We start from the raw sequence: 23,783 nt of genomic DNA, 5'->3' as shown, positions 1-23,783 counted from the left end.
AATTTGCTGATTTGGGAGTATTTTTCCATTTTGTGTATAAACTGAGCTCATTCAATTAGCTAAAAATGGGATGTTTCCGACTAATTTTCTTTACACTTAATTTTTTTAATAAAGTAAAAATATATAAAAAATAATATTACTGTTTTCGCATAGTTGTTCATAACTACAGTTTTTATTAAGTTTATCGAACTACTTTTTCAATCTCTAATAAGCTTTATAGAAAAGACGTTTTGCTAAAACCCATTAAAATTTGTATTTCTTTTAAATTAAATGCAGTGTTGTTAAAAGTAAATCAGAGGGTAAACATATAAATCAGTGGAACCCAGCGGATTACTTACTTTCTTTTTGTCTAAAATACTTAAAATATTTTAAAAGTTTTTGGTGTTATTAAAGTCAAATATTTTAAGAAATTGAAAAAAGCCAGCTTATAAATAACAAGCCATTATTTAAGGCTGATTTTTTTATAATAGTTTGGTAAAACTCTACCACTACTTTAGTTTTAAATACCTGTTTTGTTCTGCTGGGTGCAGCAATTCAAGCTATTGTTTGGTTAATCATAAAATTTTTAGTAGGTCTTAGCAAAATTATTTTTCTATACTAGTTCTTAAAAATATCAATCAACAACTACAAGTTCCTATCATCAGTTCTTCTCTTTTACCAAGGAATATTAAGCCAAATTAGTATCCGATGGTATTATCTGTATTATATAGGAGCACAATTTTACATTTTCGTATGAATAAAATTAAAGAATTAAAAAAACAAGTTTGTGACATTATTAAAAAATTAAAATTATTGCTACATTACTTGTTATATCAAACAAAGATTTCCCTCTACTTTCAAACACTTCCCTGCTGTTACGTAACCGATGCGCTTGCTATTTAGAGTGGGCGGAGCTACAAATAAATTTGATCATATTATCACAATTTTAATTCAGATGTGACAATTAAACTAAGGTCAACTTGTTTACATAAAAGACTAAAGATAGACGCTTAATATTCATTGTGATTTACACATTTTCGGTCGGTTTCTTGTGGTCGCATAAAATTCGTCATGTCAGATCTCAATATTGGTGTATTAGGAGCCGGTGTTATTGGTTTAACAACAGCCTACGAATTGAAAAATAAATTCCGAAATGCAAATATTGATGTTATTTCTGATCGATTCAATGATAAGACCACAAGTCACGTAGCAGCTGGACTTTTCCGTCCTGGAACTAGTTTCTCAGGACCCACGGTGGAAATTACAAGGTAAAGAAATCTTGTTTATTGCTAATAATCCAGTTACTTATGAATGGTAGACAATGGATCAATGATTCTTATCACTACTGGGATAACATTTGGAATACACCAGAAGCAAGCACAGCTGGTGTTACTCAAGTTTCTGGTTATATTTTCACCAGTCAGTACCCACATATGGTTAAAGTAACTCACCTTTACACTCACGAGTACGCTTTTTTCAAACTAAATTATTCTAGAATGAATATATCGAAAAATTATTGCCCATTTATCGACGAGCAACTGAAGAAGAATTAAAATTATGTCCCGGGACGTGGAAATACGGCTGTTTCTTCACCACCGTTCTCACTCAATGCTCGTACTATTTGCCTTGGATTACCTCAAAATTGCAAAGAGAAGGAGTCCACATTATAAGTCAAAAAATCGAATCATTTTCACAAATTGATAAAAAGTACGACATAATCCTAAATTGCACTGGACTAGGGGCAAAATTTCTGTGTAACGATAATAAACTCGTACCAATGAGGGGTCAAGTCCTAAAAGTCAAGGCCCCTTGGATTAAAACGTTCTTCTATGGGGATTATGACACGTATATTATTCCCGGAATTGACTGTGTTACTTTGGGTGGCTGTCGCCAGTATGACTCGTACAATTTGGAAGTAAATAAATACGACCGTTTGTCAATCAAAGAACGGTGCGAGTCTTTGGTGCCAAGTCTGAGAGGCGCTGAATTAATCGCTGAAAGAGTGGGGTTGAGGCCGCACAGAGATGTGGTGAGGGTGGAGAAAGAAATTCAAGTGATTAATGGCAGAAAACTGAAAATTGTACACAATTACGGCCATGGCGGTTATGGGGTTACAACAGCGCCGGGAACTTCGCTATATGCGGTGCAACTTGCGACTGAGCTGCTCTCAGGCAACAGTAAACTATGAGATAAAAACTCTGAAAAAAGATAAATAGTCATATATTTTTACATAAATTTAAGTAATAAAATATCAATTAGTGAAAAAATGTAATAATAAGATCTCTCTTAAAATCTCTACCTCTACTCTATTCCCGTTAATCACAGAATAAATTTTAGCGATTGTGAAAGAGAGCTATGACTTCTTTCAGGGCACTATCACTTCTTTTTGAAAATACTTTGCAAATTTGGAAGGGTATTTGGTTTCGATCCAGTTGGTTTCGTAAAAATTTTACTCATCCGGTTTTTCATTTCTTCAACTCCTTGATTGACATTTTGGCCGAGTTTATTCGAGTGTTCTGATTGGGAGTGAGAAGCGGAACTCTCACTATGCTCGTCACATTCTCGAATCATTGATAGGATGATATCTCTGTGACAGATTAGAGACTGGTTTTCCGTCACTGCAGTCTCCAAACATCTACAATTTTATTTTAAATCGGTGTAAACTACTTTGGTCGCTTACCTCAAGCCTGGAATTATAAGTGAAGTAATGTCTTGTTTGTTAAATGGACTGTAAACTACTGTTGTGAAAGCTTCAATTAAGGCATTTGCTAAGTCGATTTTTCTAGTCTGGTTTGACATTTGCGATAAGTACGTTGAGACTAAAGATAGCTGCGGCAGGATTACTATAAAATGATTTTTGTAATAATTAACTACAATTAAAATATCAGCTCACCTTCTTGTCTGAACTGCACCGAACAATGGTTTACAATGCTGCCCAACGTGACGACCAATTGTCTGATCAATGTATGATTTTGTTTCACACTAGGGTCCGTTAAGTAATTCTGAAATTGCACATAAACCTTGTCATGAATTTCTTTCTCATTACAGTTGGTTATAAGAGTACCCAGAGCTGGAATTGCTGCCGTTTTCACCAATCTATAAACTCGCCTTGATGTTTTTGTATCACAATTTTGTAACACTTACGTGTCATTATCACTGGCCAAAGTAACAAGACCTGGTGTAACTTTCAAACTGAGAAGACTTTTATCACAATAGCCCACAATTGCCGAAAACAAATCTGCAGTAACGGCTCTCACTAAAGGACTTTGATGTACAACACCCTCCCATAAACTTGTAACAACAACGGTTTTTAAACCATTTTCGCATAGTCCTTTCACGGAGACTTCTAAACAATCCAACGGAGTGCCGCACAAGGGAAGAGTACATAAAAACTTTGTCAAAATAATAGACAGTTCTTCTTGATCACAGTAGCTTAAAACAGAGACTAGATACACTGGAATTATGTTCAAACTTGGGGAATACTGATTGAAATTCGAGAAAATTTGTTCGAGATTGTTAACTTGGACTTGGAAGATGGGTTGTATCTTGTGTTTTGTGAAGTTTTTGCCGAAAAAGATGCAAATATGGGAGAAGAGGTTTATGAAATTTTGAATAATTGACTGGTATGTTATGTCAATATGATTTAGACTATTTAACAAATCCGGGATCCTATAAAATGGCAATTAGTAAATTAATTTTACACTTATTCAATTTACATCATGTCCAATATCCATGCCATCTCATCCCAAGAACTGTTCTGATTTTCGGCTATAAATTTATCAAATTCGTAAAGTACCATTCCCACGTTATAGTCCGACTTGCAAAAAACACACGGATTGGTTAAGTTTGAACATAATTTATTTAAATCAGCTCCTGAAAAATTTAATGTAAAATGGGTTTCGCTCACATACACAAAACTCACGTATATCAATTGTCATATCTTTTTCAATATTTGAAACAACTTCTTCGTGGAAAACAACCGACATTAAAATAAACGGCATCAATGCTTCTAAGACCTCAATAATGCATAATATTTTATTTGACTGTTTACTTGACTCGAAATCCCTAGAATAATCACTAAGTTTGTGCAATAGATATTTAATTAAATGCGACTTGAGCCGCCCTACAAAATAAAATCAAAATACAGTGATTTCAAAATTACATCAAACCTATAGAAAAAGCCCACTTTCCTAGAACTGGAATTAAAATTTGGATTGCCAGATTCACGATACTTGCACTAGAGTCATTTAAAATATTTAGCGTTATTTCTTCACACTGAAGATATTTATCGGAGTCTTCACACAAAACCATGACTAAAGATAAAGCCCTGATGACAGCCTCTCTGACTAGATCTTCGCGATCTTCGAGAAGTTGTTGTAACATTGACAGAATCAGTGAGTTTCGGATTTGACTCTGCAAACCACTGCGTTATCAAACATAATTATTTCATTATTTAACTCACTGAAACGTAGGGAATTAGAGCTGTGCAAGCCTCCGCTACAAGAAGTCGCTTTTCCACATGTTTATCAGTCAGTTGTTCCCAACATTGAGGCAAAATTTCATTCTCCACTAAATTTTCTCCTGAATATTTCGCGATCCCGACTAATCCTAAAACACAAATTTCAGAACAAAACACATTACAAACTTTTTATCCACCTGTGAGAATCATTATCCTTTCAGTATCTGAAGGCTTTTTCTTCAAATTAAACAATTGTTGCAACAATTTATCCCTTTCACCACTATTTGTATTTAATTGGACTGCGCCTATTAGCAAGGGGATCGCATCTTCTCGTTTGTTTAAGATAATATTGGGAATAATTTTCAACAGCGACAAGGATAAAATGTGAACCAAATTTTCGTTCGTTATAGAGTAGTTTAAAATGTCGTCTAATATCTCGTTGTCTACTTTTTGGGGAATATTAACGTAGCATAAGGAAAAAACTTCTTTCATAAACGGGTCTTGACTACAGACATAAGTTAATATTTAGTAATTGTGAAATGTGTTTCTTTACCTAATATCAATGTTAAGTAATTTGGAATTTTTTTCTTTAGGTGAGTCGATTCCTTTAGGGGTATTTTCATTATTTACGCTGTCATGAGATGTTATTGTTAAGTTGGTCCAGTCATTTACGTTGAGACTGCTGTTTGAAATATTATCTTCTAAAGTTATAATACTATCCCGTTTCTTAAAACTTGTCATGTTTTTATCTATAATTTCAAACCGTTCGGACGGAGATTCACTTCCGAGTGAGTCTTTACTATTGGTGCTTTTGTGAGGCAAATCAGTTTGACTAGGCAAAATCTCAGTTTCTTTAATACTACTTTTGAGTTCGTTATATTCTAATTCAAGATTCTTGAATTTGGCTTCCAACTTTCTCAGATCTTCCTCCTACACAAAACTTTATAAAAATTATTTAAATCACGAAACTAATACCTGTTCATTGATCTTCTGTAGCAAATCTTCGTAACTGTTGAGGTCGAAATCGGTTTGTGTAGCAGTAGACGAACAGTTTACAATTGTCTGTTTAAAACACTCTCTATACAAAGTGATAAGTTCGGGTGGTTTAGCAATATTTAAACCAACATCATCCCAATCATCAAAATCCTATAATTAATTTGTCACAGAGTAAAAAAAAATATAAAATTCATTACCTGATGTTGATTCTCATCCGCGAAAGTGATTGATGTTAATTTGTAGGAGTTTAAAAGAAGGTATTCATTGATTAAAAAATTTAAGGCTCTTTGTTCATGTGGTTTGATTACATCGGTGTTCAAATGTCTTATACATCCTTTATCGGGAGTACTGGTTTCGGATTCTACAATTCAATTTATTGATCTTAATTTCTTTCAATTTTATTGAGTCAAGGTCGTGTAATTGAAATGTTTTTGGCATCACAAAACAATAAAATTTTATTTCTGTGTACTTGCACTACAATTGCTTTAGAATTTGTTCAATTAACAATAAAATTTATTGGTAATAAATGGTAGTGTTTGTAATTATCTGTACGTGATTTCATTAAAGTAATTCCTTTTTTTTTGGTGTTTACACATTTTTTCATGTGTGCACTCACCTGTTGCCATTGTTAAATTGTTTCGTAAAGCATTGATAGTTTCTTTTGCTTTCCTCAACTCAAATTCAAGGACTGCTATCCTTTCATCTGTCCCAGCTCCATCCTCTGAATATCTGGTCAAATCTAAACTATCCAAAGTGACCTGACTTTCAGAGCGTGCTAAAATTTGATTTGTGAATTAAAAATCAACTTTTTGAGAATACGCACAAATCCGTGATGAAGTATCCTGCCAGGGAACTTCGAAGTTCCCCGGATTTGAAAAGAAATCCTTCAATTGCTTGACTTCTCTTCCACATTCAACTAGTTCTGTATGCAATTCCAAAGCAGTCAGCAGGAATTTATCGTGCAGTAGTTTAGTGGCTATGTCGTGGTAAGTGATCGCTTTAACTTCAAGCTGATTTTTTAAACCATCTGTGTTTGATATTTCAGCCATTTCGGGGATTTTTTGGGTTCACAACTAAGTTGGAGTGTTCTGCGTAACTTTCATGTTAAAACAAATTATGAAAGTGTTCAATGAGGAGTTTGTTTACAATGAAACCAATTTAGAAACGCATTTCTTGAGCAATTACACCGTTACAACACTTCAACAACAAACACATATTACGTTGACTTGCACCACTTGCACTGACTGATTTTCATAACCTTAAAAACAGTTGTCAAAATATACAAAACGTCAAAACAAAACCAGATGACCTTCAGACAGATCAACTTGTCATATGACAATGATTGTTTTTTGTTTTCTACTTTTCTGCACTCAATTTCCGCATTTTTTATAGCCAATTAAAAAACAGAGAGGAAAGCCCTTTTTCGCGCTGTGACTGCCTTGTAGTGATCTTATCGATTTTAATTAACAGTTATTATGATGGTTTTACCACTGATTTTTACTTATGAGTTAATTTTTCTTTGTCACACATATTTTTTAGGAAGTTCAAATTATAATATACTTTTGCGTATTTATTTTGTTCATCTGTTTAATTTTCGAGGTCTTTTATTTCGAATAAAAAAGTGTTGGGCAAAATATATTTTCCCTAAAATTTTATTTATGCTTATGGTATGGTACACAGCTTATTGTTATTGATGGTTATGGATTGTTTAGGCGCCTGTCAAATGTCATCAAAATTTTGAAAGCTGTCAAATATTAAGGTTACGTATAAACAAATTTAGACATAAAAAAAAACATTTAATTGAATTGATTAATTAAATCGGCACAGAGGTCTGACTGTTGTACATTTCATAGCAATGACTTGTAGGATATGTTTAATGAAAGTGGAGCCATCAAAAAGCATCAACATTTTTACGGAGGGTCGAAAAAAAGAGCTCATTTCCGACTTAATAATGAATTTTGCCTATGTTGAGGTAATGCATTATTTTTTAAACAGCTACGTTGAAAGTCTGGTTGCAGGTATTTGAAGATGATGATCTCCCCAAAACAATATGCTTGATTTGCCTAAAACACTTAAGAAACATTTATGATTTCAAAGATTTGATTATAAAATCAGACACACATTTGAGAGCCACACAAGATATATCGTCTGGCAGTGAATATAGTGAAGAGTCGTCAATGGAGGATAGTTTGAAATATCAACCAATTGTGCAAATTAACTTTGAAGATGCCCCTGTTACTTTTGAGTCAGATGGCGAAAAAAACAAAGAAGAAAATGTTGGCTGTTTGGATAATTTAGAAGAGAATTTCTTACTCAAAAATGAAGAGTCAAAGAGGAGGAAAGAATATAAGTGTGACCAATGTGATCACTCATATAAAAATAGGTATAGTTTAATTTTACATAAGACAACACATACAGGAAAATTTCCCCACAACTGTGACATTTGCAATAAGGGTTTTCCCACAAATTGGGCGATGAATGTTCACAGAAGGATACACTTTGAAGACAGACCGTTCAAATGTGAAAATTGTGATAAATCATTTAAGTAATTTTGCTCAAACTGTTAAACTTCTTTCTTATACCAATTTTTTTCTAGGAGTAAGAGCGCTCAAATAATCCATCGCAAAATACATTTAGGAATAAAACGTTACCATTGTAAAATCTGTGGGAAAGGATTTATCCAAATTGGAGGTCTGAGAGCCCATCAATACACCCACACAAATGAGAAACCCCTAGTTTGTGAATTTTGTGGTAAAGATTACACATCAAAACGGGCCTTAGACAAGCATTTTAGAAATCACAAGGGTGAGCCAAGCCAACCCTGCCCCGTTTGTGGGAAATTATATGCCGGTGAAGAAAACGTAAAAATACATTTGAAGACTGTTCATGCTCAAGAAAGAATTCGTTTCCCTTGTGAAGTTTGTGATAAAAATTTTTCAACAAAAGCAGTTCTTAAAATCCACATGAGGATCCATGAAGGGGTAAAGCCTTATTCTTGTAACATTTGTGGTAAAAGCTTTAGGCAAGCAAGTGTAGCTACACTGCACAAGAGGGTACATACTGGAGAAACGCCATTTCCTTGCTCCTTATGTGCGAAAAAATTCGCCTATAAGCACCATCTCAAGAAGCACATGGAGAGAGATCACTCAGAAAAGAAATTTTCCACTAATTAAATGTGTTCTTAATTGTGTTAATAAATTTTTGACTCGACTGTCGTTTTTTTATTGAATTGTCTAACAATAGGACATTTGGAATTAAAGAAAGAAAGAATTAAAGAAAAAAACAAATATATTTCATCAGCCTTTGATTAAACAGATCATGTTTTGAATTAACTGAAAAAACGGACATATAACTAACAACGGCAAAACTTAAGAAAAAATCTCCACATCCCAACCAGCTTGCGATCTAGTGGATGGTTTAATATAACCAGATTTCCCTTTCTTCTTGGATTTTCCAGTTGAGGGCTTGAATGCAACAGAAATAACATTTTGTAGTTCTGCTTCCTCCTTCTTAATAACCTTCGCTTTGATTGGAATTTCCTCACCTGCGGCAGACATTGAATGTTTGCGTTTCTTGTTTTTCTTTCCAACTTCTGAGGCCTCTGGAACTAATTTCTTCCCAGTTTTGGATTCAGTAAAAGTAGCAACTTTTTCTTTTTTGGATTTTTTAGCGTTTAACGGCTGTCTTTCCGCAGTTTTATCTTCATTTTCATCTTCTGTATCTGCAAAAAGTCCACTGGGCAAAGTTTCTGACATATAGTTGCTAATAGAGAAAAGTTTCCTAGTTTTCTTAGACTTTTTATCTTCATCCAAGTCGACCTTTGACTTCTCATTTGCACTGAGAGATTCTTCTGTTACTTCATCGCTTGCATCTGTCTCTGAATCAGATGCTTCATCGGTACTTAGTTCCGAGTGGGTGGCATCGGGATCTGGTTTCCAGGAGACATCATCATCATCACTGTGCCAAGATTCATTTAAGAATTTTTCAAAATTTTTAGAAGAATCATATCCCAACTTGTCTTCACCAGAGTCCTCAACTTGACTTTCTTCTAGAGAAGTATCATTTTTGTGTTTCTTCCACGGAGTAGATTTCGGCTTAGGAGAGTCGGCAACAAGCGATCCACGCTTTTTAGTTTTCTTCGCAGAGTTCATTTTTTCTTCATCTTCCACCAATTTTAAATCTTCTTTGTTTGGTGTTTCTTTGCAGATTTTACGCCTTTTGCTTCCTTTCTGAAAGTCCACTGGTTTTTCTTCTTCGGTAACGTCAGATGCAATCATAGAAATTTCTATCATATCACTTTTATCTTCATTTTCCGAATTATTAGCTGCGTACTCCATGGATACGTTGATGGAAACGTCGCCACTAGTTTTTATCGTTGAACAGAAATAATCAACCATGTTGTGAATACGACCGCTCAAATTCGTTTCTTTGTCCTCATCTGCTTTGATAGTTTCTTGTAAGCAGATTGATACACGATCTGACAACCGCTTACACATACTCTGTGACATAACATCTTCGGATTTAGGCTTGAGACGATTTTCATCATCTTTTTCAAGTGTTGAGTTTAAAGATTCAGCTTCTTTTGCCACATTTGTGTCTTTTCCCTTTTCTGTAGAAACAAAAACATCATCACATGAAGAGATTTCTTCTTCACTATCGCTCACTACAACAGTAGAAACTTCTTTTTCTTGTGTAAGTTCTTTACTACGCTGGATGAAACAATATTTAGAATCAATAGATCTTTCGAATATACTATCTGATCGACTTTTATTTTTTGATGCAAACACTTCATCATCGCTTACACTGTTGTATTGCGGTTGCACTTTTTTAATTTTTTTCACGGGTGACGCGTAGTCTTCTTCGGATTCTGATTCCGCTTCAAATATTTCTTGTTCTTTTTCTGGAGTCACTTGCTTATTTTCGTTCACTTCAAAATCTTCACTTTCTTCAACCTCCTGAGATTTTTCGGTTTCATCTTCAGTGGTTACAGCTTCTTCCGTATTTTCTTTGTCGGTGATGTCTGATTGAGACTTATCACAACTATCAGTCTTTTCGTTTACAACAGAATCTTCCTCTTTACATTCCTTCTCTGAAATATTTACTTCAAACGAGTTATCATTACTAGTGTTCTTTGACACGATTGAACTGTCAGCATCTTCTAACATTTTAGGTAATTCTGTTCTATTGGTGTCTTCCACTACGTCACCAATTGTACTAATGCTATTTATTACAGGCGACTTTAGTGATTTTACTTTGTCAGAAACCTTCCCAGGAGTTGACTTCAGTGGACTTTCAACAGTTCTATTTGACTCTTGTTTTTTGACACTTCCGGGAGTAGTCCTCTTTTCATTTAATTCTGTTTTAGAAGTTTCTTCCTTTGCTTTAGGTGTTTTTCTGGGAGATGGACTTCTTCCCTTTTGTTCTTTCTGTGTAGTTTCAGAAACTTGTTTTCCAGGTGTGACTACTTCTTTCATAGGGCTTTTCACCGTTTCCTCTTCGTCGAGCCGTATTGTAACAGATTTTATTCCCTTTTTGACACTTTCTGGAGTAGGAATGTTTTCATTTAGTTGTGTTTTAGGACTTTCTTGATTTTTTGTAGGTGTTTTCTTCGGAGATGAACTTCGTCCCTTTTGTTCATTCTGGGTAATTTCAGTAACTTGTTTCTCAGGTGTGACCACTTTTTCCCTTAAACTTTCCGACTTTTCCTGTGCGTCAAGCCGAGGAGAATTGATTCTAGGACTTCTTCTAGTCGGAGTTTCAATAACTTGTTTCACAGGCGTGACAACTTTTTCCATTGGGCTTTCCAACTTTTCCTTTTCGTCAGGTCGAGGGGAATTGATTCTAGGACTCTTCCTAGTCGGTCTTTCTAGTAACTTTTTTGAAGATATTTTCTCTGTTAATGATGAGTCTATATTTTCAAGCACAACAAAGGCGTGTTTGATTGGAGTAGCTATTTCTTTCTCTGGACTCTTCTCTTTTTCCACAACTGATCGATTCAATTCCTTGTTTTGAGTTTCTACCTGACTTTCTGCTGTTTCCTTTGAAACTTGATCCTTTGGTTTGGTAGTTTCTTCAATACCGTTCACTTTTTGCGTAGTTTCGTTCGAAAAACTGTCGGTATCTGAATCTGGTGCTTCTGTTTTTTTACAAGAGATTTTTTCTTTCAATGTATGCTCAACACTTTCATCGTTACTTTCAACCACAACAGCTTGCTTAACAGGAGTGTCTAATTTCTTTACTGGGCTCTTAATATTTTCTTTTTCAACAACTGATTCGTTCGATTCTTTCTTCTTTACTTCATTGTTAGCTTCGACATGGTTTTCAACATTTTCAATATTTTTTACAACAATGCGAACTTCTTCCTTTATAACTGGATCTTTTTCTCGAACAACCTTTTCAAAACTGTTAAATTTGTCCTGGGCTTCATTAAATAGAATGTCAATTTCTTCGTCATCAACATCCATTGGTTCAAATTCTGTTTCTGGAACAGGAATTTTGGGACAAACATTTTCTTTATTGCTGGAATTAGTATTCATTTCACTTTTATTACTATTTTCACATGTTGACACTGAAAGCTGCAAAGTGAAAGAATGTTCAGAATCGGATAAGTCAGACTTGGCATTTTTAGTTTCTTTTGTTGCTGTTGTTTCTGTAAGTTTTTCCTGAACCTCTTTAGTGTTATTATCGACACTTTTTTTATTTATTAATTCACTCTCGTTTTTTTTCTCAAGATGTGCAACATTTTCGGGGTTGCTCTCATCAGTTTTTCTTTTTTTCTCTGGACTTGCATCTTCTTCTGTTAAACTAGCCTCGTTAATCACACTCAAATCAAGATCTAATTTGGTAATTTCAAGCTTCAACGCCTTTTTGGTTTTAACAGACTCATCCGCTTCTGGTAATTCATCTTCATCAATTGGCTCCAAATTTGTGTTGACCGTTTCATTAGATGGCGACTTTTTTATTGGAGTAACAACAGGTATTTCAGATTTCTTCGAAGTCTGTTTTTTAGTTGTAATTTTCAAATCACCGACGCTATTACTTTTTGTTAGAGACCCAGTACGAGATCTAGTACTTCTTGTTGTAGATTTATCTTCAACAACATCTGTCTCATCAGTAATGGAACTTCTACGTCTTGTTGTTCTCTTTACTTCTGTCGTTAATTCTTTTGTAGCAGAAGAGCTTCTGGTTCTGGGTTTATTAGCTGGCTCTTCCTCTTCAACACTCGTTGACATAGAACCTTAACAAATAAATGTAAAAAAAATATGATAGAATTTTATAGTACCTTTTGTTGTGGTCTTCTCTTTGGCCGACTCCAATTCCTGACTGAAAGAAGAACGTCTGCCTCTAGTTGCTTTCGGAGTTGATGTTGTCGCTTCACTAGCTGAGTTTCTTCTACTTATGACTTTCGTTGGAACTGGTGAACTGCTACTCAAACGAGATGATCTTCGAAGAGGTGAAGCGACGACTGGTTCGTCTTTTTGGAGTTCTTTAACAGGAGTCTTTCTCGGCATTGTAACTGAAATTCCTATTCATTACTATTTGTTTCAAAAAACAGATAAATTAAATACAGTAGAACAGTTTTTGTAACATTACATAAAAAAATAAATATCAAAATAAAATAGTTGGCAGGTTCTCCAATTGGAGACAAAAAGTGTGCAAGCAGAAGTTAGAAAAAGACTTCCGTTGAAATTTAGACGCAATTAGTAATCTTAGTTTGCTAAACATTCGCTAAGTAAGAATTTGACATTATGTGAAGTGTGTTTCTATCAATGTTATTAGCGATGAGTTCTGTCTTTAGACATTAGGTTATTATGTCTGTCCCCAAGTATTCGATTATAATTATAGCGTTTTCAAAAATAAAAGAAACATTCAAGATTCATAAAAGTCAAAATTTGGATAATAGTTTAACGTGAAAACATAACTATAATTTTTTAGCAAAATTTCTAGAGACAAAAACAAAAGACGAACAAAATTTGTGGCTATAAAGATAAGCTCGTACCAACTTTTTCACCAGGATTTTTACCTGGTGGTTTTTGTTTAAAAAAACGGATTTTAGATATTATGTACTCTGAAAATTAGAATAAATAAACTGCTCCACAAAAATGAAGGAAGTCTCATTATTTTTACAACAAACAAATTTTATTCTTCTAAACATTGTGGAATCCAGCACAAATAAAAAAGTAAAAAGATATCTGCCTTTATCTCACTTTTAGTTAATTATTAATTAATTTTTCCTTAACTTTTATGGAGCAGTTTATATCGTGTCCATAAACAGACCCTCATTATTTGGGTCCTCCTACCTAATCGCAGTTATAAACCATCGGCGAGAAGAAAGTAATAAAAATGATTTTTCATTCAGCCAGAACATTTCTTTTAAGTAAATCTTATCATGGGATATTACTTCATTAATAATAATTATTATAATTAGGCGTGTGCAAAGTGTGTTATACGGTATGTCTCCGGATTGAGTTTACAAGAAGAAAAAGATTTTATCTTTGTTTTACGCCAAAACTTCAAAGAAATACATTTTTTACTTCGCCTGAAATGAGCAAATCTGTAATTAAAACATCATTACTATGTCTCAGGGGAAAGAAAAGTATATTTTCTCTTGATTTTGGGCTGCTGTTTAACTCCTCTCACAATTCACAACAAAGATTTACTTAAAAGAAATGTTGAGGCTAAATGCACAAGCATTTTTATTACTTTCCCCTCGCAGATAGTTTATAACTGCGGTTAGGTGGGAAGATCCAAATAATAAGGGTCGGTTTATGGACGACATTTTCTAATTTTCTGAGTGTACAACCAATAACATTGCAACAGTGATGGTACAAAAAATTAAACTGAAATGTGTAGAAATTTCTTCGAGAATTTCTTCTTATTCCCTCTTAAGAAGTAACGCCAAGTTACAAAATCTTAATAAAATAATATTTTTTAAATCTACTAAAAGTTCTTCCAGCCATACCATTTTTAATAAGTATTACAAAACTGAAGACTGCCTTCGTGTCTTTTATGTCCTATCAATCACTGGAAGGCCTAAACAAACTAGTCATTATTATTACATTTATTTTTGAACTTTTATTGCTAGCCTGTGGATTACGGTTAGACATCGGTAAATATGATGGAAATTGAAATAAATTCATTTAGGTATAATTTGTGAATTTATTCATTAATAAGAATAGATGCATTTAAAAAAAGTGTAATGATCGAACAAAGAAACATGTGAGTAAAAACTGAAAATTTTATATTTTAAGTATTAAAACTGGAAAAAATCTAGCAGAAAAGGCCTGGATGTAAGTACAAATGATATAACCGAATGAAAACTGATTCAATTCAATGCCCCTTGTTAATAACGAGTTTATTGTAAATTCAAACCACGAGGTTTTTCAGTTATTTTACCTAAACCTTACTTATTGTGTCCCCTGGATGCAATTGGATAGTAACTATAATATTAAATCTAACTACTGATTTATTGATGTTTCAAAAGTTCTTCGTTAATTCGTTATAAAGAAGAAATAGAATAAATAGACTAAAAGTTTTTTTAAATGAAGATAAACCGTTTTTTTAGAAACCGGTGTCAGAACCAGTGCCTACTTGTTGGAAATAAAACTAATAAAAGACGACATACCTGGTAATGAGCAGGATACAAACTTGGAAACAGTAATTTTATGTGGAGCAAAAATACAATACAATTAGGGCACTAGCACTGAATAAAACTAAAATACAAAATCACGTGTAATAAATTGGACTCGCATGCCGGATGATTCGCAGATGTCGCCCTTTTAATTTTGCTTCTTCGTCGATGATCGTACGACATCGTTTTGCAACGGTTGATTCGCTTCTCTCTAAAAGCATTGAGTTGTAAAATATAGAGCGCAAAATAAATCAATCTGATTAATTAAATAATTTAGTTTTTAGTTGTTAGTAGTTTAACATTATTTTAAATTAGTGAAGTTTTTGGTAGCACTTTGTAGAAAAAATATAGCCTTTAACTATAAGTTTAATTTTGTTGCGTAATGTTTTCACTCTACTTGTTTCTTACTTTTATAAAAAAAAATAGTGATTAGTGATTTTTGTTTCCAAATCTAGTATATGTTGATCATATTGTAAGTTGACATCTGAAGTGAAAAAGGCCGATAATTTTTTAAATTTTCTAGAAATTTATAGTTGTGTAACAAATAAAAAGTATTGTTTCAAGTTTTTAATCAAAAATGTCGTCTCCTGCTCCCAAGTCACCGGAACAAAGTGAGAAAAGCAAAAAATACGACCGGCAATTGAGGTTAGTCTATTATCGACGAGTTATTTTTCAAATAATACAATGAAATTATAGATTATGGGGAGACCACGGTCAGAAATTTCTCGAAAACTCAAAAATTTGTTTAATAAACGCTACTGCTTTGGGTACGGAAATTCTCAAAAGTTTAGTTTTACCAGGCATTGGTTCTTTCACTATTGTTGATGGCGAAAAAATTACGGATGATGATATTGGTTCAAAGTATATGGTTTTAGTATTTGAGAAACATTGTCTGAAAATTCTATTTTAGCTTTTTTGTTGAGAGTGATACAATAGGCATGTCTAGAGCACAAGTGGCAACTCAAAGTCTACTTGAATTGAACCCTGATGTTAGAGGGGATTACATTGATGAGTCTGTTGACCACATTATGGCCCACAGTCAAGATTTTTTTGATACGTTTTCGGTTGTAATTGCTACATGTTTACCAGAAAAGTAAAATTAATTGAAATGAAAAACAAGGAATTAACGATCAAATTTCAGAGTTTTAATACCACTCTCTAAACATTTATGGGAAAAAAATGTACCACTTATTGTATGCCGCAGTGTGGGATTTTTGGGGTACATAAGAATTCAAGTTAAAGAGCACACCATAATAGAGGCTCATCCTGATAATGAAAATCACGATTTACGCTTAGACAATCCATGGCCTGCATTAAAAGAACATTTGGATAAAGTTGATATAACGAAACTGGACAACAAGGAACGCAGTCATGTGCCTGCGGTAGTTATTCTATACTATTATTTGACTCAGTTTAAGAACAAATATGGTGGGTTTACATAATTTCTTTACATATCAGTTTACGTAGTCTTTGTTAGGCCACTTACCAACAACTCGAGCTGAAAAAGAAGAAGTGAAAAAAATGATAACTGAAAGTCCGCCACCTGATGAACATGGAATTAAGAATTTAGAAGAGAATTTTAAAGAAGCTATTCGCTACATAAATACTTGTTTTAACCCAGTAAAGATTCCACCAAATTTGCAGGCAATCCTAGAAGATGATAGTTGTAGAAATGTGAACCAGAGTAGTTCATCTTTTTGGATTTTATGTGCGGCCTTGAAAGAATTTGTAGAAAAAGAAAATGCGCCTCCGTTAAAGGGGAGTTTACCAGATATGGCAGCCGACACTAGTAGCTACATAACATTGCAACAACTATACCAAAAACAAGCCCAAACCCAGTGTGAAATTATTTATAGGAGGGCCTTAGAAATAGCACGAAATTTGGGCCTCTCTCAAGAAATCATTACGGAATCTGAAGTAATTTCTGTTTTATTTTTTTTATTGCATTGATTTTTGTTGGTTTTAGGCAAAGTTATTTTGTAAGCATGCAAGTGAATTACATGTAATTCGTGGTAGTTGCATTGCTGATGAATATCAAAAAACCAGGCTAGACCTAACGTCGTATCTTGAAGATCCTGACAGTCTGATGTTTCATTACATAACTTTAAGAGGCCTAGAACGCTTTATCAGTGAATTTAATAGTTATCCAGGCCAACTGGATGATCATGTGGAGCCAGATGTGCTTAAATTGAAGAGTATTATTGGAAAGTTGTTAGGAGAGTGGGGTTGTTCACAGATAATTAGAGATGAGAGGGTGCATGAAGTTTGTCGTTACGGAGGCGCTGAGCTGCATTCAATCTCTGCTATTTTGGGGGGATGCGCGGCTCATGAGGCTATCAAACTTATAACTTTGCAGTATAAACCGTTAAATAACACGTTTGTTTATGATGCAATTACCTCAACTTCTGCTTCTTTTACTCTTTAAATGATTGTTTTGTTGATTAGGTTACTAAGAATAAATTTTTTAAAACGCTTTTTTGTATTTGTCACGGAAATATTATTATTAGTCATAATAATAGCTCATTAAACGAAAATGGTGAATTAACCTCTAATTTTTAAACAAATGTTATAATATACTAATAACAAAATATTACACATACAAACACATAAAATTGGTTAGAATTTTTTGAGAATCACAGTCATCACAGTACTCTTTTTGTTATTTTATTTATAAAACACTAGTAATTTAATAAGTTTTTGAGGTTATGCGGATCCAACCTCAAAGTCTGAAGTTGTCAAACAAGTCACAAGTCATCAACCTCTTTTAATCTTTACATTTAAATTATCTTAATATATTCGCACTAAAATAGCATGTAAACAATGTGCGAAGTAGGGGAAAACAGTAGGATTTTATCTTCAACACCGTCGTCCACGACTTCGGGTTGTTTATCAAATGACGAAGGTTCAGATGATCGCCTCCTTCCATCCAGTCTAGCAGCAGAAGAGTTGCAATTGGCTTTAAACAAGGTTACAAATGTTATCAATTTATCGTTGAGTAATTTTCCTAACACTTGGGACTTTAGGAAGCAACAGAGGAAGAGTTGATAAAGGCTATCACTCGATGCAAGGATTTGGTTTTGGAAAGCAATCAGTGTTCAGTGGAACGCAAGTGGCTTGTGAGACATCTTATAGAACTGCGTTTGAGATTACAAGAATGTAGGGAGGCAATGGAGGATCCACAGTACATATTAAATAGTTTTTTTTGTGTTGTGTTTAACCACATTTATTGCAGGCATCCAAGAAATAAAAGCAGCGGTGTATCAAGAAGAACAGTGAGAGGACATCATTTGAACTTGCAGCCACTTCTGACTACTTCCACAAAATATTGCGATCATTGCACTGGCACAATTTGGTAAAATATTGATAATTAAATTGATAGACGCTTAATTATTTTTTTAGGGGTTTGGTACAAGCTTGGTATGAATGTGAGGATTGTGGTTATGCATGTCATTATAAATGCATATCACAATTAATAAGAGAATGTGCTCATGTTGTTGCCAGCGAAAGGGGTGGATATGAGTTGGAAATTTGTCCAGAAGAAGGTTTATCAGCTCAAAAGTATTCGTGTGCCGAATGTCAGTCACTTCTTCCTATAAGTAAGTAGCCATCCAGAACTTTTCTAACGTAAGATATAAACAATTAAAAAAAAATTTATACTGATTAAGCTAAAGCGTGGTATCTAAAATATAAGTGGTCCTCGAATTTTTATTTTTAAGAAATTAGTTAAAATTATAAGAATACACCAAAACGTGCCTCCATTTGAAAAACACCACCTAGAATTTTTTTACAGTTGCAGTATAAGAAGAGGGGTATGAATTTATTATTTTTGTAAACACAATTAGGTTAAAATACACAAGTTTTAAAACAATGTATAATTGATTTCTAATTTTTTTTTTAATTAAATAAAAAATATCGTATATAACGTATATAATGTAATGTAATGTAATGTATATGTATATAATTGATGTATAAAAGATACTGCAACATATTTATTGCATAATTATTTTCTTTAACATAGAAGAATTTTTTTAATTTGTGTTTATTTAGGCCGGTTAGCGAGAATAGAATTTTTACTTGAGGTCTGTATTTGCGTAAATTAGAAAGTTGACATACTAAAAGTTTGCGGTAAATGGGACGCAGGGGGGCACTAAAACCCAAAAACGGTGCATGTTACGAAAAAAATGGTTATGTACAAAATTAAAGCTTATATTCAATTTTCTATAAGATGTTTTTTAGGGTTTTTTGTATCTCAAATAGGTACCGAGATATTCGCTAGCAAATATCGCACTCTGTAAAAATTCTTTAATGAATTAACATAGGGCTTGTTGTAAAAGTAGTAAGCATTGTGATTGGACCGGTTAAGGTCGGCCATTTTTGGGTTCATTCAAAAATTTAGCAATGGTGTGATTGGTTCGTTTGAGGTCGGCCATAATGTGAGTAACCATGGAGAAACCAATCACTTTAGACTTCAGTTTCATTCAAAAATGGGGAAATTAGTTAATTCGGATTTACATTAATTCCTTCATTAATGAAATGGTTCTATTTTTTTAAGAAAATCTTACGTTTCGTAGTAAGGAATATTAGTGTTTTGCTCATCTTGTGTGCTTAGGAATTGACGACGAAGATACACAAGTGAACGTTTTTTCATGATTCATGCATGAAGTGAAACATAGACCTCATTTTGTTGGAACCAGAGACCACGTGTGAGGGAGGTAAGATTAAAAAAAACGAAAGACAGTCTTGTAGGAAATTTTGTAAGTTTTAATTTTGTACATAACCATTTTGTAACACATTTTGTTTTTGAAATATAAGCTAGAAACTACATGATGTCCTTCTGCGCCCCACTCATCACGGAGGACCGGAGACTTTAAGTATACATCTGAACTAGTCCAAAGCCCTCACTGAAGTCAAAAATTTTGTCTTCACGTATTCTACAATCCCTTTTTTGAATGTTCATTGACTGGACTGTAATGTGAAGATTGAGTTTTTAATAAGTAGTAAAAATAATTTTAATTTTGTGCCATGTTTGAACACTATACAATAGGTATTCTAAGAAAAGAATTAAATACATAAATCTGAATCTGTTTACCTTATAAATATTTTTTTTCTTTTTTTTTAGTATTATTTTGTGAGTTCATAGTTACAGTAAACCAAGTTCATAGTTCATCGTGCGTTGTTTTTGTATTTTTTTGCATGTGAGGCGATAATAAGTGCTGTATATTATTTGTAAATCTTCGGTAAGACAATTTAAATTAAACACTATTGAGCCAATAGACGTTTTGATTTAATTATAATAACCATTAAAAACATTCTTGGTGTTATAATACTTATAATAGAGATATTTTTTATATTATATCTTCAGAGTTTTAGATTTTGACGACTTTCTGTGGCAATTTATTAAATGCCTAATAAGGCGCAATATTGTTTGCACATTGGGTTATTTGCTAAATGTAGATATGTTTTTTATTGGTATAGATAGAATTAGAGTATTACTTCTAATTAATAGATGATTTTTACTGTACTAGCTGCTCCAAAAGGAATAAGCTGTCTTGGTAGATTACTTTTTCCAGGTAAAATATAGCTTTTTGCGGCACTAGTACCATTTTACACGCTGGGGATAATATTTACCTGCCATATAAAACTATACCCATGTGAAGCGTAGATAAATCTATAAGTAGGTAGGTATAAATATGTCAATATATCACAACTGCATTTTTTGAAGTCAAGTCTCAAGAGTTTCAACAGTGACTTTAAAATATATAAAGTTTTTTGTATGAATAATCTTTTTTACAAATTCTGAATGACTAATTAGAGGAATTACATAAAATTAAGAAAACTGAAAATTTCATAATGACTCATGAAATGTACTTCTTGGTCTCGTACACAGCGTGTGAAACGGTTCTAATAGATTTTTGCTACGCTCACTTTCTACGCTAACCATCAAATAAATTATTTAATCAAGGACTAGCAGTTTACTTTTTTTTACCAGACAAAGACTGGACCGAAGCTCGGAAATGCGACTACTCTGGTCTATATTACTGCACTGCATGCCACTGGGGAAGTTCTGCTGTGGTTCCAGCCCGCGTGGTGCACAACTGGGACTTCACTCCCCAGTCAGTCTGTCAGGCAAGTTTGCAGCAACTCCGGGTAACAGCAAATCGGCCGCTTATAAATTTAGAAAAATTAAATGTACGATTATTTTCTCTCGTTCATGAACTCAGTTTAGTCCGACGTTTGCGACAAGAATTACACGGAATGAGGAAATATCTCTCAGTTTGTCGAAACGCTAATGAAGACCATTTGTTATGGAAACACGTGGATGTGCCACATTTAATTGAAACACCAGAACTGTACAGTTTGCAGGACTTGGTTGATACACATTCAGGGGAGTTACCCTCGAAACTTCACACAATCATCGATGTGTTTAGTAAACATATCAAGGTGAATTGTGAGGTTTGTCGAGGGAGAGGACATTTGTGTGAGATTTGCTCAAATGATGAAGTTTTGTTTCCTTTTGATGGCGCTGCTGTGATTTGCTCTGAATGTAATGCCGTCTTGCATAAGAGCTGTTTTGGCAGGAAGAATATATGTCCAAAGTGTGTTCGGTTGCAACAACGGAAGGAGCAGCAATTAAATGATCAGAGTGAAGAATGACTGTGATATGCGTTTTTTTTTTCTCTTATGCTAAATTTAACTTGTGTATTGAACCGGAAAACATACAAGAGATAACACTATCAGTATAAAAATTGTACTTACGTTTATTTGAAGCTTTTGTATGTATGTATTTTAATAATAAATTATTGTTAATTATTAGCTCTTGTAATCTGTGCATTATTAAGTAGTTATTTGATTAAAAATAATGAGGTAAGTATTTTTGATTTTGGTTATTTTAACATTATTTCTATTCACAAATGACTATAATGATCTATTCTATTTTTTCTGTAATTTAATAAATCAATTGAATTCACTGAACTTCTCATTAATACAGCATCAATACCACTCTTAATGAATATTAAATGGTATGCAGCGATACTTTTTTTATAATTGTATACAAGCTATAGATAAATCTATAGTATGTAATGGCAGAAGACAACACATCAAATGAGGTTAAACTCATATGGAAAAGGTTTTAAAATATTTGGAAGGAAAACAATAATGCATTTTATGCTTTGTTACATTTTTTTTAACTGTCTACTTCATTATTTTAAGAGAGGTGCAATTTTTATTGTTGGTTTTTGGATAATTACTTCCTTTAATTTCACAACTTTTTTGTTGTTTCCGCATTGACATATTTTTGCTATTGAAATGTTGAGCAACTATTTTTTTGAGCATAAACAGAGTTAAACATTACACATTTTGCAAAATTTTATGAATTTGTGCTCAACTTTATACACGATGCCCTACCGAAAGTTCTCTCTTATATTGCCATTATTTTTTTTTTTGTAGAGGCAACTTTTTGCAGATGGGTTTTTACAATCAAACTTGCGAAACATAATCGTTAATTTAAATTTTATTATTTTCTAAAAATCTATGTTTGGGCTATTTTAGAAGTTGGAATACATAATATATAAGTAATTGTAATTTCTTATTCTGCATTGTCACACATACACCCACAAGCGATCCGAAAACTTAAATATTTTATAAGAAATTACTCCAAAGTCGGAACTACCCAACTTTAAGTTATCCATAATTAAAAATAAAGTGCATATACGAAAAACATCTTCCTTTTCGAAAATATGTTATATTGTAAAATTAAATCCAAACTGATGCGTTTAATTGTTGAAATTGTGTGACCCAGTTTACATTTAAATATAACAATTGGTTTGAGCAAAAAAGAATGGTGTCATGTTCGAAAATCAACAAGTATCTCCATCTCAAATTTAAGCGTTGGAGGTGGAAAATGAAGGGTGAAATTAAACCACGTGTTTCTGACTTCAAACACCGTAGTCGTTTGTCGGCGCGCGTGATATTCAGTTTAAATGTTCATTCCTGCTAAAAATATTTCACACACAAAATTTTTCTCACAATACCGAAACTCACTTTGTTTTATTTGTTATTACCAATAATTCAGTTGTGTTTCTACTATTTCAATTAAGCCTTTAACCGCTTAAAACATTTTATTTCGACCATATAGAAGACAGTAAACAGTATAATTTTAATTAAAACCATTGTGCTAGCTTCGTATGATTAAAGTGATCTTGAACGCGCTAAAGAAACTATTTTACATTCCGTTGTAGACTTGTTTATTAGGATATGGCGAGTGATAAGTGATTACAAGACAAATTGGTCATTTGTGGGCGTACTAATATTCGCAAGTTATTATGGCCAAGTGTAAAGTATTGTGGCTTTGTTTTTTCGGTAAGCAAACCATAAAGAGTTCTTTAGTCTCAATTTAAATAGAATTAATTAAAATTCATGCTTAGGTTGTTATACTATCAACTACATACCACTTTATTTGTCTTTTTGTTTAAATAAACTTAATATTGATTGTACAAATAATATGGGCTGTAATTTGTGGAGAATGACCAATGTGTTTTAATTACCAACATGTTTTAAGTCCCAATTTAAGAAATTATAAGTAATTAAAATCGAATCGTGCTGAATTTATCCGGAAATTGTCAGCATATTTTTAAAAAAATTCAAGGATATATCAACTATTTTATTAATTAAATAATAATCATTGTTATTCTCTTTTTTATTGTCTGTCCGAATGAAAAA

General features: G+C 33.2%; 6 protein-coding genes across 11 annotated transcripts in view; 4 read left to right on the top strand and 2 right to left on the bottom strand.

Annotated features, from left to right (window-relative positions):
* The first annotated feature begins 699 nt into the window (after positions 1–699).
* On the top strand, positions 700–2,246 carry LOC123015147 (D-aspartate oxidase). The gene is made up of 3 exons (XM_044414664.1): positions 700–1,247; positions 1,298–1,421; positions 1,475–2,246. The coding sequence occupies exons 1-3, from the start codon at positions 1,051–1,053 to the stop codon at positions 2,165–2,167; spliced, it is 1,014 nt and encodes a 337-aa protein (XP_044270599.1). The 5' UTR covers positions 700–1,050; the 3' UTR covers positions 2,168–2,246.
* LOC123015144 (RAB11-binding protein RELCH homolog) lies at positions 2,188–6,891 on the bottom strand. 2 transcript variants are annotated; one of them, XM_044414660.1, is made up of 16 exons: positions 6,744–6,891; positions 6,581–6,692; positions 6,258–6,522; positions 6,051–6,209; positions 5,632–5,795; positions 5,414–5,584; positions 4,992–5,368; positions 4,636–4,943; positions 4,442–4,587; positions 4,149–4,392; positions 3,902–4,102; positions 3,696–3,852; positions 3,124–3,648; positions 2,873–3,075; positions 2,660–2,822; positions 2,188–2,614 (listed from the first exon to the last, which is right to left on the bottom strand). In XM_044414660.1, the coding sequence occupies exons 3-16, from the start codon at positions 6,481–6,483 to the stop codon at positions 2,356–2,358; spliced, it is 3,303 nt and encodes a 1,100-aa protein (XP_044270595.1). In that variant the 5' UTR covers positions 6,484–6,522; positions 6,581–6,692; positions 6,744–6,891; the 3' UTR covers positions 2,188–2,355. The 2 variants fall into 2 exon arrangements, with proteins under 2 accessions (XP_044270595.1, XP_044270594.1); XM_044414659.1 differs by having other exon boundaries at positions 6,258–6,692.
* Positions 6,277–8,645, top strand: LOC123015146 (zinc finger protein 2-like). 2 transcript variants are annotated; one of them, XM_044414662.1, is made up of 5 exons: positions 6,277–6,420; positions 6,480–6,915; positions 6,974–7,406; positions 7,453–7,979; positions 8,031–8,645. In XM_044414662.1, exons 3-5 carry the CDS (start codon positions 7,290–7,292, stop codon positions 8,605–8,607), a joined length of 1,221 nt encoding a protein of 406 aa, XP_044270597.1. In that variant the 5' UTR covers positions 6,277–6,420; positions 6,480–6,915; positions 6,974–7,289; the 3' UTR covers positions 8,608–8,645. The 2 variants fall into 2 exon arrangements, with proteins under 2 accessions (XP_044270597.1, XP_044270598.1); XM_044414663.1 differs by having other exon boundaries at positions 6,480–7,193; positions 7,301–7,406.
* A 59-nt stretch (positions 8,646–8,704) lies between these two features.
* Positions 8,705–15,238, bottom strand: LOC123015143 (muscle M-line assembly protein unc-89-like). Its single transcript, XM_044414658.1, has 3 exons — positions 15,060–15,238; positions 12,717–12,950; positions 8,705–12,671 (listed from the first exon to the last, which is right to left on the bottom strand). The coding sequence occupies exons 2-3, from the start codon at positions 12,943–12,945 to the stop codon at positions 8,803–8,805; spliced, it is 4,098 nt and encodes a 1,365-aa protein (XP_044270593.1). The 5' UTR covers positions 12,946–12,950; positions 15,060–15,238; the 3' UTR covers positions 8,705–8,802.
* A 275-nt stretch (positions 15,239–15,513) lies between these two features.
* Positions 15,514–17,538, top strand: LOC123014515 (nedd8-activating enzyme E1 regulatory subunit). The gene is made up of 7 exons (XM_044413667.1): positions 15,514–15,537; positions 15,589–15,710; positions 15,762–15,926; positions 15,976–16,158; positions 16,207–16,493; positions 16,543–16,982; positions 17,032–17,538. The coding sequence occupies exons 2-7, from the start codon at positions 15,643–15,645 to the stop codon at positions 17,488–17,490; spliced, it is 1,602 nt and encodes a 533-aa protein (XP_044269602.1). The 5' UTR covers positions 15,514–15,537; positions 15,589–15,642; the 3' UTR covers positions 17,491–17,538.
* A 120-nt stretch (positions 17,539–17,658) lies between these two features.
* Positions 17,659–23,783, top strand: part of LOC123014516 (differentially expressed in FDCP 8 homolog) — an 8,782-nt gene continuing 2,657 nt past the window's right edge. Inside the window, exons 1-6 of one of the 4 annotated variants that reach the window (XM_044413672.1) lie at positions 17,659–18,032; positions 18,089–18,246; positions 18,298–18,417; positions 18,465–18,661; positions 20,591–20,635; positions 21,055–21,191. In XM_044413672.1, coding sequence (XP_044269607.1) covers positions 17,886–18,032; positions 18,089–18,246; positions 18,298–18,417; positions 18,465–18,661; positions 20,591–20,635; positions 21,055–21,191 — 804 coding nt within the window. In that variant the 5' untranslated portion in view covers positions 17,659–17,885. Of the gene's footprint in view, positions 18,033–18,088; positions 18,247–18,297; positions 18,418–18,464; positions 18,662–20,590; positions 20,636–21,054; positions 21,930–23,783 lie in introns of all 4 variants that reach the window. The other 3 variants (XM_044413669.1, XM_044413670.1, XM_044413671.1) reach the window with 3 other exon arrangements.

The sequence above is a fragment of the Tribolium madens genome, unplaced genomic scaffold, assembly GCF_015345945.1.
Source record: "Tribolium madens isolate multiple individuals breed KSU strain unplaced genomic scaffold, Tmad_KSU_1.1 Scaffold_97;HRSCAF=244;Tcas5.2_LG3a, whole genome shotgun sequence".
NCBI lineage: Eukaryota > Metazoa > Arthropoda > Insecta > Coleoptera > Tenebrionidae > Tribolium > Tribolium madens.
This window is presented reverse-complemented; position numbering and strand designations above follow the sequence as displayed.

What these genes read in the sequence shown, in the direction of transcription:
- LOC123015147 (XM_044414664.1), top strand. Translation starts at nt 1,051, where the DNA reads ATGTCAGATCTCAATATTGGTGTATTAGGAGCCGGTGTTATTGGTTTA. An exon ending in CCCACGGTGGAAATTACAAG is followed by an intron (nt 1,248 to 1,297) that starts GTAAAGAAATCT and finishes TATGAATGGTAG; the next exon opens with ACAATGGATCAATGATTCTT. An exon ending in AGTACCCACATATGGTTAAA is followed by an intron (nt 1,422 to 1,474) that starts GTAACTCACCTT and finishes AAATTATTCTAG; the next exon opens with AATGAATATATCGAAAAATT.
- LOC123015144 (XM_044414659.1), bottom strand. Translation starts at nt 6,483, where the DNA reads ATGGCTGAAATATCAAACACAGATGGTTTAAAAAATCAGCTTGAAGTT. An exon ending in TACAGAAGATCAATGAACAG is followed by an intron (nt 5,369 to 5,413) that starts GTATTAGTTTCG and finishes AGTTTTGTGTAG; the next exon opens with GAGGAAGATCTGAGAAAGTT. An exon ending in CTTATAATTCCAGGCTTGAG is followed by an intron (nt 2,615 to 2,659) that starts GTAAGCGACCAA and finishes ATAAAATTGTAG; the next exon opens with ATGTTTGGAGACTGCAGTGA.
- LOC123015146 (XM_044414662.1), top strand. Translation starts at nt 7,290, where the DNA reads ATGACTTGTAGGATATGTTTAATGAAAGTGGAGCCATCAAAAAGCATC. An exon ending in TGAATTTTGCCTATGTTGAG is followed by an intron (nt 7,407 to 7,452) that starts GTAATGCATTAT and finishes GTCTGGTTGCAG; the next exon opens with GTATTTGAAGATGATGATCT. An exon ending in AATTGTGATAAATCATTTAA is followed by an intron (nt 7,980 to 8,030) that starts GTAATTTTGCTC and finishes ATTTTTTTCTAG; the next exon opens with GAGTAAGAGCGCTCAAATAA.
- LOC123015143 (XM_044414658.1), bottom strand. Translation starts at nt 12,945, where the DNA reads ATGCCGAGAAAGACTCCTGTTAAAGAACTCCAAAAAGACGAACCAGTC. An exon ending in AGAGAAGACCACAACAAAAG is followed by an intron (nt 12,672 to 12,716) that starts GTACTATAAAAT and finishes TTATTTGTTAAG; the next exon opens with GTTCTATGTCAACGAGTGTT.
- LOC123014515 (XM_044413667.1), top strand. Translation starts at nt 15,643, where the DNA reads ATGTCGTCTCCTGCTCCCAAGTCACCGGAACAAAGTGAGAAAAGCAAA. An exon ending in AAATACGACCGGCAATTGAG is followed by an intron (nt 15,711 to 15,761) that starts GTTAGTCTATTA and finishes ATGAAATTATAG; the next exon opens with ATTATGGGGAGACCACGGTC. An exon ending in GATGATGATATTGGTTCAAA is followed by an intron (nt 15,927 to 15,975) that starts GTATATGGTTTT and finishes ATTCTATTTTAG; the next exon opens with CTTTTTTGTTGAGAGTGATA.